The following is a 13,410-nucleotide window of genomic DNA, read 5'->3' on the forward strand; positions in this document are numbered from 1 at the left end:
ACTTTTGAAACTGACCGTTACTTTAAGTTACCTCTAAACAACTTGTCAAGCACAAATGGTGCTTTTAATAAAAGCGTTGATTTAATAAAATTTCCCAAACAAGCTAGTTTATGTCCACCAAGCAAATTTAACTTTATAACTTTATAAACATAAATGCGAGTATTCATGTAATGTGAACGTAATCAGTTGATTATAATTTTTAACTTTACAAGTAAATCTGTACGAATAATATTCGTAAATTTTTAAGTCCATTGCGTAGTCTGTTGCGTAATTTAGTAACAGCATAAATATTGCTATGTCTATGAAAACAAAACCGGACAACAGATATCTATTAACGGAATCCGTAAACTGGTTTTGCATTCAAAAGAAATTTTTTCCTTAAGTTTAATAGCTCACAGCTTTAAAGCTCAGGTATCCAATTGTCTCTTTAAGGTCTAATGTTACATGCAATGCATTTACTTAATATACGTAAGTGCCACCTCATCTGCTATTTCTGGTCTTCAACCATACCATGGCATTCCTGGCATTTACCAAAATGTTGATTTCATTACTCACGGACGATTTACAGCATATAATACATGTTTCTCTGTATTATATTAACAATATGCATCCTGAATTAAGAAAATATCGGAATATATATAATAAAATCAGTGAACTATCGGAGAATAAATTTTTGCGTAGGAGAACTGGATATATTTACTAACGGTTCGGATTATGACAATGTAATTGATCCGGCATATGTGATTTATTTGTTTGGTACGGAAATAGACTACAGCAAAATTAGACTTGAACCTTATTTCGGTATTTTAATAACCTTATTAACCTTATTTCGGACGATTCGGTATTTTAAGCCAAATTGGCTGCTATCATATTTCCTCTTAAATGGATTGATGAAAACTTGACTGTAAAAACATGTATTAATATATATACATATACATATAACTTACTTTGCAGCAATTGAGCAAGTAGTAGAATAACTCGATTTCGCATTAAGTGAATTTAAGATCATACAACATTATATATATATATATATATATATATATATATATATATAGACTCATTATCTGGTTTGGAAGCACTAACAGATGTTGATAACACCAATATTTTGGTTTCATACATAAAAGATCCTGTAAAATTTTAATAAATACATGAAAGAAATTCAAGCATCAAAAAGAATTGTTACTTGTAAAATCAAGCATTTCTATTATGATTGCTGGGAAGAGAAACGGAACATTTCGAGAAAAGGAAAGATTATTTGAACTTTGAAGTTTCTAAAAATATGAGAATGATATGTGAATTTGATTACAGTCAAATAATTACTGCACACGGGCGCTTGCCGGCGTACCTGAAAAGATTTAATTTACAAAATAATAGTCTTTGTAGTGCTAAAGACAATGCACAACATTACGTCGAAGATTGCGTATTATTGCAGCATGTTAGGGAAAAACATGGTAACATAAAGGAATTCTAGTGCTGCAATAAAGAGTTTAGATTTGCAAAGGATTTGATGAACTTTATAAATGGCAATTTAGCAATACTGGGAAATCTGGATTTGATGCTTTTTGACTGTATTTCTATTTTAATCCGCGTTTTAGTCTTTTAATTGTATTTTGTTTGTGTTGGGTGTGCTACGTTAACCATAAGACCGATTATTATCAATCAGAAGGGTTACAGCACATTCATATTACATTACATTACTCTGGTATTCCCTTCACTACTATCCCTAAATATTCTACGGAGCAAACAATGTCGATAACTGGAGAAAAATGCTTTTTGCCTCACCTTCAGTATACAATTTCGGTTCTACTGTAAAAATTGATAAGATGCATAATGAATGGTGTTACCAAGCGTCTTCTTTACAAGTCAGCCTGATACAATGTTTGCTTGCACGGATTGGTTACAGACCTTATTAAAGTCTTTTGGTTTATGAGAAGAACATCTCTTATATCATAATTTGCGATAAGGCCTCAAACTATCAAAGCCGAATATCATTTTTTAGTTCAATGGTACATGGGGTGCACAGCTAGCACGTGGAAGAATCAAACTTATCCTGTAAATTTTTTCCGTTACAGCTTGAGTTACCTTGCTGATTCATTAAATTTTTCTTGATGTCTCTGTTGGATGATAACGAACTTGTAACAACTTTTAATTCCAGTTTTCAATTTAAAAATTTTTTACACCCTTCATCTAATATTTGGCATTTTACTTTTCTCAACAGAAAGCACTAATTATCCTTTGTGTCATACTTATATTGACAAATTTAATACATTTGCAAAACATGTCACTTATATTAAAATGTCAGACTCAGTAAATTTTTATTGCAATGCATTTGTCCCCTCTTATTTGAAATTAAAGCCAAACAAGTGTTGAATTTAAAAAAATTAAGGTTCCCACTAGAATTTATTATAATTCATATTTTTCTTACCCTCAGTAATGAAAATGGAGAAAATTTTGGTTTTGTATCTCCATACCGATCTTCGCATACTTGAAATATTTCTTCTTCATCTATTATTCTACCAAAAAAAGCTAGCATAGTAGCTTGAGCGAAATAATGTAGATTTCCAGGTTTCTGGCCACGAAACATCTAAACAGGGAGAATAAATTTTAATAAATAACAGAGAGAAGTAAACGTAAAAATTTTCCTAATATCAATAAGCCACCTATAATTAAAATACAGTCATAATTAAAAAAGTTCAAAACACTATATCGAGGAATTTTCATAAATCTTTAAAAATTAAAGTTTGTACAGTACAAAAAAATGTCTATATAATTGTCATAAAACAATCAATATTAGGTTTGAAAACAAAAGATGAATTATCATAATTTTGTTAGTAAATGATAATAATTCTTTTTAATTTAATACTGAGTGATCACACCATTCTCAAAATTTTCGTGACAGCAAAACAGATATGTTTCAGATAACAATTGCGTAATGCCAAAACACCTTGGAATTGGTCTGCATGAGTGGTGAGAATACTCTCTTTTTGCAAAATTGCAAGTTCGACAAATTCTATATTATGGATTTTCATAATACAAATATTATTGGGGAAAAGGTTTTTAACTCCCTCAAGATTTTGAATGTTTCTGGTATCGTTAGTAGAAGTGCTGGTTATTTTTTTCTTTATTGGGGAAGAATATTACTTACATTGATAGTGCAAATATTGCTAAAGATTATAATTTAAGCATATTATGAATTATATGGGATTAGAAATTAAACCAATAGCAGACATTAATAAGAAATAACTTCCTAAATTATTAACACAGAGGCATATTGCTCTTAAATTACTTATTTGAGTGATATAGTATGTCAGTTTTAAAAATAAATTAAATATATTATTCCATACTTGATAAGATATAGAAATTAGCAAGGACTTTCTAGCTTAACATAAGATTACCGAAATGTTAATGGATTCCTAAAAATGGAAAGGCTAAATTGCACGTCATCTTATTTCTTGGTAATAATACATATAAGAATTAGAAATTAGCGCGAACTCTCTAGCTTAACGTAAGATTATCAAAATGTTAGCGGACTCCTAAAAATGGAAAGGCTAAATTGTAAGTCACAGGTTCCCAACACAGATCTTGATGCCCACCAGAGTGCGCTGAGAAGACCTATCAGATCATCGGATAGTAAACGACCTTTGAGAAATTTATCCGTAAGCCTTGATAAATTTGCTCAAACACTTTTGAATTAATAAGTATTTAAACATTAAATTTATCGTAGAAAAATTAAAGATAAAAATCTTTATAAGAATCATATACGAAGTCGTTTGCAACTTTGTTCAAGTTGCGTGTAATTTCATTTTCCTAATCCAAGAGATTAGAATTTACGAATTATCAGTCTAATATTCTAGAAACATGAACACGAATCCTTATTTGCAGTGATATCCAGTACGCCGAAAAGTACAGGGTGTTTATAAAGTCCCGGACCGATTTTGATGTTTAATAACTCATAAAATAATAAAGATAGATTAAAATTAATAACATAAATGGCTAGATAGACTCCAAAAGTTTTATGACCCTTGTCAATGAACTTCCACGTGTGCCCACTTCGTCACACGGAGAATATCAAGTCGATATTCAATTTCACGCCAGGTACCGGCAAGCATGTCGGCATCCACAGACGCTATTGCGGTTCTAAGTTTGGCTTTTAGGTCATCAATGTTCGACACTCTCCTCCTGTAAACGTTGTACCTTACAAATCCCCAAAGGAAAAATTCCAGCGGCGTTATAACAGATGATCTGGGTGGCCAAGGAATTGGACCTCCTCGCCCAATCCATGTTCCTGTGGAATGGTCATTCAAAGAACTACGAACGATGGTACTCCAATAAGGTGGTGCACCATCTTGTTGAAAAAAGACATGTGGCTGAAGCTCTTCTAGTTGTGGAAATACGAAGTTTTCCAACATGTCTAAATATACGACTGATGAGACCGTCTTTTCTGAAAAAAAAAAAAAAAAAAAAAAAAAAAAGGCCCAATGACTCGGTTGTGCATTAGTCCACACCACACATTAACCTTTGGGGAATCCCTTTGTGCCTTACGATATTCATGGGGGTTTTCAGATACCCATATGCGCACATTATGGCGATTAACAATGTCAGAAAGATGTCAAAAACAAAAGAGAGAAAAATGCAATTAATAAGCAGACGATATTTAGAAAAGTACAGATATTTAGATTGGAAAATGAAATTATCTGAGATTAACCACACGCACAGACGATATTTACAAAAGTAAAGATACTCAAACCTGAAAAGGAAAATATATAAGTTATTCAATCAATAAATGCCATAAGTTTGTTTATATCTTCATTATTTGAGTTATTAAACATCAAAATGGGTCCGGGACTTTATAAACACCCTGTATGTTTTTAGCTATAAATGAATGTACATGCTGTGGTAGGAATCTGTGCAATTTTTTTGCGCTCACTATTCTAAATGTTATGAAAAATCTTTAAGGATACTATTCTGTTTCCTATTGCCTGAATATTTTAATCAATAATTTGATACAATATGCAGGTGTCATAAATACCTAAAACTATTGTTGTGTTGGGATTAAACTCGCTTGCTTGATATCAGAGAAAGCCCACAAAATTCATCGCGGCAAGGAGGCAAGGTTTCGCCTATCTTTGGCAACAGCCTTGAACACCATACAGGTGACAGTACGACTTTGCTCAGTTTCGACCCAAATTTTGAAGGAGATCACCCAGGGGCATGAGTCAAAGACCCCCCACTCCACTTTCCCTATCACTAAGCTCTTGAGAGAACTTTCGGCTGGTCGCATATTTAGAGTTCTCCCATGCCACACAGACACTCTACATTTAGAAACATCCATGCGCTTTCCGGGATTCAAATCCGGGCCCTTCGATACGGCAGTCAGGGTCGCTAACCAGGCAGGATACCTAAAACTTGTTATGTGTTTTAAAGTCAGTACTTACAGTTACATGGCTTTTGAGAATGTAATCACAACAAAAAAAGGTCCGGATATACCTTTGTTGCAGAGAAGGGAACGGCTGAACAAACTCAAAGGAAACGCTGAGCCAAACAAGCCATAAAAAATACGACCTTATAAAAATCGGGACATTATATCGTACATCATAGAAGTTTGTAAAGTCAAACATTAAAATTAATATATACAGTGGATGGACAAAAATATGGAAACATCTTGTGAAATGCATGTTTGAAAAGAAAGATTGATTTTAATGAAATATGTAGGTGGCGCTGGCGTTTTTGACTACTGACGCCACCTGTACAACTTCGTAAATGTGCTAAACAGTTCAGTTGTTGTCGGAGTACTGTTATGTGAGGTTGTCATTGCATTATGTCAGAGTTAACAGACTTCGAACGTGGGCAAATTGTTGGAGCACGTATGGTAGGTGCTTCCGTAAGCAAGGTAGCCGAGGTGTTTAGTGTTTCAAAAGGTACTGTATCGAAGATTTATTCCGCATATTTGAAAAGCGGAAAAACATCATCTGCTAAATCACAGCGCGGACGAAAGTGTGTCCTGAGTGATCGTGACAGACGATCATTAACGGCAATTGTGACGAAAAATAAGAAGACCATAGCTGCAAAAGTTACTGCTGAAATGAATGCTGTGTTACCGAACCCTGTGAGTACCAAAACAATTAGAAGGGATCTTCATAAACAGGGAATTGCTGGCCGTGCTGCAATTGAGAAGTCACTCATCAGTGATGCTAAAGCCCGTAACAGGAAAAGGTGGTGTTTAAGTCATAAAGCCTGGACTATAGATCAGTGGAAGCGAGTAATATGGTCTGACGAGTCTTCTTTCACATTGTTTCCCACTTCTGGCCGAGTTTACGTCTGGAGAACGCCATCTCAAGTCTATAATACGGACTGCTTGTTGCCAAGAGTGAAACATGGCGGGGGGTTCTGTTATGGTTTGGGCAGCCATATCTTGGTTCTCTGCTAGCCCCATGATAACTGTGTCAGGGCACATGACTGCCAAGACTTATGTGAACATTTTGGCCGATCAAGTTCATCCCATGGTACAAACTTTGTTCCCCGATGGTGATGGTGTCTTCCAAGACGACAAAGGCCCTGTTCACACAGCTCACATTGTTCAGGACTGGTTTTCTGAGCACGAGGATAAGTTGTCCCATCTCCCCTGGCCACCACAGTCACCAGACCCGAATATTATCGAACCTTTGTGGTCTACATTGGAACGAAAAGTGCTTTCTCGTTATCCACCGCCAACATCGTTATCTGAACTTGCCATCGTTTTGCAGGAAGAATGGTATAATATTCCATTGGCAAACATACAGGAACTGTATTTATTCATTCCGAGAAGACTGAAAGCTGTTTTGGATGCCAACGGGTTTCCTACACCATATTAAGCAAAGAAACATGTTTTTTTAAAGGTGTTTCCATATTTTTGTCCAACCCCTGTATTTCTTCCTCGTGCATGACAAAGCAAATTTTTGCAAACACCTTTGAGAAATCTACTGTTAAAATGAGTTTAAGAATTCAAAATGTACTAGCTATCAACATGCTGTTTTTAGCAGTCCTTTAAATTGCGTGAATGAGTAAATACACTGGTTAAGAAATTAAGAGAATTTTCATATTTGATCTGCGATATCCAGACCTACTGGACAGATTTTAATGAAATTTGGTGTGAACATAGGCTGATATAATACAAATAAAATAAACATTCAGCAGTTATAATAAACACACATGTTCGTGTGTAATACTCATGGGAGTCTGAAGGTCTGAAACAGCGGTTGCAGAAAACACAAAAGAAATGGGTTAATAGGAGGTATGGTCCCCTCTTACAGCCATACAGGCCTCGCAGCGTGATGTCATACTGGAAATAACGCAGTTTATCAGTGTATGTTGCAATTGGTCCCACTCATTCAGCAACGCTGTTTTAAGTTCTCATTCATTCTCAGAGGAGGGTTCAGGTTCAGGTTCAGGTGGAAATGTAGTGGGACACCCAATATTTACAATAAGTAATGTAGGTATAGTCCCACTACACTTCGATTTATTTATAAAATTAATATTCAAAATAGTACATAGTATAATATAACACATAATATAACAGTATAAATAGTATATCGATATTTCGATTGATATCATATCTATTAGATATAATTATAGAAATAGGTATAATAATAGTAGGCTAACAGTCATAATTTATAACACTTCATAATAGTTCCTTAAGATAAAGTTTATTATATGAATTTGTATCTTCTTCAGAGGAGGGTTGCGAGTTGCAATTGCCCTCCCCCAGAGCGTTTCAGACATGCTCTATAGGATTGAGGTCTAGGGATCTATCTGGCCAATCCATCCGGCGAATATCCTCACTCTCGAGAAATTCGTCGACCAGAAGAGCTCTATGTGGCCTCGCGTTATCATTCTGTAAGATGAACTCGGGGCCCACTGCATCCCGAAAAAGGCGAACATAGGGCTTCAAGACGATATCCCCTATACCTCACACCAGTCACAGAGCCTCTGTCAAAGACGTGGAGAGGTGTGCGGCTCTCCATCATAATGCCTGCTAGACCATTACACCGCTACCGCCATAATTGTTGATTTCGCGGACATTGGAGGGTAGGTAGCGGGTCCCTGGCTCTTTCCATATGAAAGTACGGCGGGAATCAGTGTTTAGGCTAAAACGGGTCCCGTTATTGAACAGAACGGTCGCTCATTGTTCCGTACTATAATCACTATGCTGCCTGCACCATGCTAATCGTATTCTCCTGTCCGTAGACGTGAGTGGACGCAAACAGCCGGTCTTTTGGCAAACAACCCTCTCTCATTCAATCTTTTGGAAACAGTCTCCCTTGTTACACGGGTTCGTGTGGCTGCATAGAGGTCCCGAGAGAGCTGAGAAGCCGTAGCCCCCCTGTTACGCCTCGCTAAATAGCGATAGCCCCTCTGTTACGCCTCGCTAAATAGCGATAGCCCCTCTGTTACGCCTCACTAAATAGGACAAATAGCGATTTTCTCTGGCAGTCGTGGCTTTTGGACGACCTTGCCCAGGCTTTCTCTCAATAGATCCAGTATCCTGGAACTGTTTCCATAGGCTACACTCAACGCTGGCCGTTAAGCTCTCTGCATATCTGGACTTGCGATTGGCCTGCCTCTAGCCTCCCCACAGTTCGCCACCTCATTCCATCATCTAAACGTTGGTGGTTACTTATTTTTACTGCTCCGATGTGAATTTAACCTATTGCTGCGAGATAACACCAAGAAATTCGCCAAGGTGTGCTAGCGAACGCAATTATTCTTACCCTCCACGCGCTTATACAGCCTGATTTTCTGCTGGCTCCGCCTACACACACGTGTACGCTTAAGTATTTGTTATACAATATTTGCATTTTTATCTACAAGCAGTGGTTTTTTTCTTCAGTTCTTTTCATGCGATTCGATAAAATATGCTTATACTCTTCATTTGTTTCATCAGTGTATATAATCTTAGTAGATTAATTTATGAAATTTTATTACAGGATTTGCATTGTGATATGCATTTGAACAGGAAAATTTGAATGAAAGAAAGTTGAGTCTTACGTCTGTAACAAGGAACATTGCATGATTGTAAGCCATCATCCAACCGAAAAAAAAGTATCGGCTGTAAACTGGAGCCTCCCATGCTGTTTTCTCAGCCTTTAAAATAAAAGTAACAATTAGATCACCTCAAATCATAGGTACTTATTATTGCAATTCAATTATTATACAGGGTTTGTTCGGAAAGCAGTAGGGCTGAATTTTTTTGAAAAACATTATTGACAGTTTTGAGACATTGACTTAATAGTTTTCAAAATATATTCCTTCTGCAATAACACAGCGTTCCCAGCGACTCTAAAAATAACTGAAGGCTCCCTAGAACGCAGAAACTGGAATGCTCTTCAGCTCTCTCGTTACGGCCTCTTGAATGGCCTGGATCAAACCGTGGAAAGAGGAAGAGGTCTGATGAAGCGACATCTGGGCTACGGGATGGCTGGGAAGCTGTGTGATGCCATGAATAGTCAGTAAGTCCATGGCAGCAAAGGCGATTTGGCTCAGCGCATTGTCGTGATGTCGCCTCCATGGTCCAGCGACTGCTGGACGGACGAGGGCGACTCATTTTCTGAGTCTGAGGCGGTAGGAGTTCAAAAGATTTCGCACTACGTTTTGGTCACGTTTTGCCGTTGAAGGGCGTCCTGACCGTTGCTCATCTTCGACTTGCTCTCTTCCTTTCCGAAACAATTTATGCCCATGGCATTACTCCCATAAGCTGTCTTGATCATGTCTTGTGTCTCGCTCGTGGTTTTTTACTCAGTTTGATGCAAATTTTCACTGCTTAACACTGCTCTAAAAAACGATTTATTGTGGAGGTGATAAGGCACCTTGAAAGGATCTCACCTCAAACTCGATCTGCACTTCGTGAAGGCTTGGAGACGACTGGCGCGCTGACAGCTATGACTCCCCACAACCCAACCATCGCAGTAACCTCCCCCTCCCTATCGCCACGTTTTGGCGGGAAAAAATCATTCCAACTACTTCCCGAACAAACCCTGTATTACAAATATGGACTCATGACATATTGGTAGTTATGATGTCAGTACACTATATTTAAATCTCGAAGCCTCAAATATTTCAGTGTGAAATACATAATACAACATAATACAAGGACAAACAGACATTTCCAAAGTTTTACAGAAACGAGAATTTTAATATCGTTACTGAAATAGTTGCACACGTAGAATATTATACTCTGAAGTTTAAATGGCTAAGTTACATATATTTTAAGAGCAAAACTTCTGTAACGTGACCAATATTAATACAATTAAATACAATAATCAAGTACTTTCCGAACAGGTCTCAGCATGTCCATGTCAACAATCACAATTTCTTTTGTGAGATATAGTTATCACGTTTTAAGATCGCGTAGGAAAGGGAAGAATAAAAAGTTGCTCTTTGATGAATCCCTATGCAAAGAAGTGACATGGTGTTGAATTCGGATACCCTGAAAGCCAACACGCCACAGCATAAGCTAATTTACCTGTTTCTTTTAGGCTAACTCTCTACTGGTTGTTTAAAAGCCCATAATATTTATGATCGAAATATGTGAGTTTTACAAACAATTCTCCCTTTAGATTACAAAGCTCCATTTTTTTCAAGGTTCTGTGATGCAGTCTGCACTTTCTTGAATGTTCACTATTGTCTAATTAAGTATGCTTTTATCTTATATGCTTAATATGTTCTCATTCAGAATACACAACGACAAAATGAAACTCTACAAAATTTACATTTCGCCTGGTAGCTGTGAATTAATTTCTCCTTACAGCGTATTCGAAGCTGTTAGAATTATGGCGATATTTTATTCCCATTAGACTCCTTCAGAAAATCATCGAAAAAGCCTAATCATCACAAAACTTCAGCTAACACTTAAAACCAAACGTTTTTTAAGATTTAAAAAAGGAAATTGCATCTAGAAAGAGGTTAAGTATTTAAACATTAACACAAAAGTTGGCGCTAGACATCGACCACGTACAGGCAATAAAAATGAGAAGTAAGTAGTATGTCTCGGCGAAAAAGTTCTAGAATTTATCCTTGCACTATGACACGAATATATATATTGCACAGCAAAGATGAACATTTCCCCTCACTGCAATAAAGATTTCCACCATAAACGATTCACTACTGGTGAAACAAATAGCCACGCTGCAGGGGCTGTGCTTCTGTATTTCTGAAAGCCTAGTACTCGTTTTACTTTGGGTCACACAATGCTGCTAATCATCTCTTTATTTTCTATTCATTTTACTTTATTTTACGTTAAGCTATTATGCTATATGCTTATTTTCTCAATATAATTCAAAAAAATATTTGAGTAAAAATTATTAACATAAATAAATACTACGCATTGAACACGAAATTTTCTGCAGAAACTTTGCGCCATATATCATATCTACAGACCAAATTATTATTTTACTGCGTCCAATTGTGCATTTTTTATGAATTTTTTTCAATTCATTTTCGTGAATTTTCCTGCATATCAATGTACTTAAATTATACTCTGGCTTCAATCACTGATTTTTAAACGTGAAATGCGTGTACTTAATAAATAAAAATGTATGCACATTCAGGAAAAAATACCAATTAAATTATTTTTTATAATTAAAAAGTAACAAGTATACACTTTTAAAGAAAACAGAATATCTCTTTAGAAATATAATTTTTATTTTATGCTAAAATTAATCTTCACCTTTTTTAAAATAAAGAAAAGGTTTATCGATCAAAATTTGTGTTAACAGTTAAATAGTAAATATATAATATAGCATTACAAAGTTCCCACATTAATATACTAGGGTTAAGCAACAATTATATGGCGAAAGACGCTAAACACTGGTAGTACATTCAAGGTCGTCTTTCTAGTAAACACTCTGGTTGCATGAGATTGCATGATTCTCCCTATGGTTGAAGCGAATGCGAATTAATTTTTTTAAAGGTTCTTCCGTGGAAGCCTCCTTCTTTTCACAGATATATCTTGTCTGGTTTATTTTAACTAAAATCGGCCATGAATTACTCATTGAAAACATTACTTATTTTCCAGCTGTTCAAACAATAGCATTAATTACATAGAATAATTATGGTAATAGTTAATAAGTTTAATATAATAAACCTAATTACATACGTACATGCATTGCAATGCTGAACATCTTCGCCATGTATTCCAGCCCGAAAGGTGTTATTGCCCCTGGCATGACCTCCCTAATTCAAGAATAAATCATTAATTAGAAAAACCACTCAGAAAATTATTAAATATATACTTTTTGTAGAAGTCAAAAAATAAAAAAATTAGCTTTAAAAATCACCACAATTTTCCAAAGAAAATATCTGCAGAAATTTATATAAATTTATTTTAAATAAAAAAAAACTATTAAACTGAAATTCTATTGAAAGTCTTTAACATAATAAAGTAGATTTTAAGCCATATAATTTATAAAAAAATACATCTTCGCACAGCATTAAGAATATTTCATCATAATAGTTAAACTATATTCATACTCATAGTCTTGAATTAAAAAAATTAAATACTTATAAATATATATACACCTCTTTAAATACAGTATATGTTTTTTAGTGCAAAGGCACTTACTTGATTATACATCACTGACCCCTATGCATCAAAGTTGCATGAAAAAAATACAAAAAGAAAAATCAGTAATTAACTTCATTACAATTACAAAACTACCTCAAAATTGAGAAATGGAGTAAGAAATGTCTACATTAAGCATTAATAATAATAATAAATTAGTGTCTGGATGTCAGCTGCATCAATTCTCTCGCCCGCCGACAGTCGTGCATACATATTTTTCCATCTGAGGCAAAGCAGTAAATGTGCGCCCCTGTATATAATGCAAGATTTTTTATTTACCTATTTGTTGGGGGGGATAAATAAATAATACTAAATGATGTTTGGAAACCTAACATTCTACAAACTCGCGCAATATATATATGCATTATTGCATATATATATTACTGTAAAAAAACGAGATTTGGAGAATGTCAACATTCACATAGACGCTTGGTGCATGTCCAAAATATTTGCCAAATATCCTTATTTCTGACTTACGCCGGAAATGTCGACATTCACCATGCACTAATGGTGAATGTTGCATACGTCGGAGATTTGCATTTTGTTCTCCGTATTTCAGGCGCCATAAAACTTCAAGGCTAACGTAACGTTTTCGCCTGTCTTGCTGAGAGGAGTAACCAATCCCTGGTGAGAAGAGTTGTTCGTAACTCTATAGAGACGTTTTCTCTGCGTGACTTGTAGCTTTTGATTCTAACGCGAGAAGGGTTATTCGATATTACTTGACTTTTTAATAATAACAGCAGCCGTGCTTGAATAAATTTTAAGCAGTTACTTTTAAATTTAGTCAATAAAGAACTTTTTTTTACTTTTGCATT

The 13,410-nt window shown here is 35.5% G+C and overlaps 1 protein-coding gene across 1 annotated transcript in view; it reads right to left on the reverse strand.

The window, feature by feature from the left end:
- The window catches only part of LOC118181217 (uncharacterized), a 119,616-nt gene that overhangs the window by 31,854 nt on the left and 74,352 nt on the right, over positions 1-13,410 (reverse strand). The window contains exons 23-25 of the mRNA XM_035350298.2: positions 12,135-12,207; positions 9,025-9,120; positions 2,426-2,584 (exon numbers count right to left, since the gene is read on the reverse strand). Coding sequence (XP_035206189.2) covers positions 2,426-2,584; positions 9,025-9,120; positions 12,135-12,207 — 328 coding nt within the window. The remainder of the gene's footprint in view (positions 1-2,425; positions 2,585-9,024; positions 9,121-12,134; positions 12,208-13,410) is intronic.

Source organism: Stegodyphus dumicola, chromosome 7 (assembly GCF_044657685.1).
Source record: "Stegodyphus dumicola isolate Sdum_Otavi_A_Nest chromosome 7, ASM4465768v1".
Taxonomy (NCBI): Eukaryota; Metazoa; Arthropoda; class Arachnida; order Araneae; family Eresidae; genus Stegodyphus; species Stegodyphus dumicola.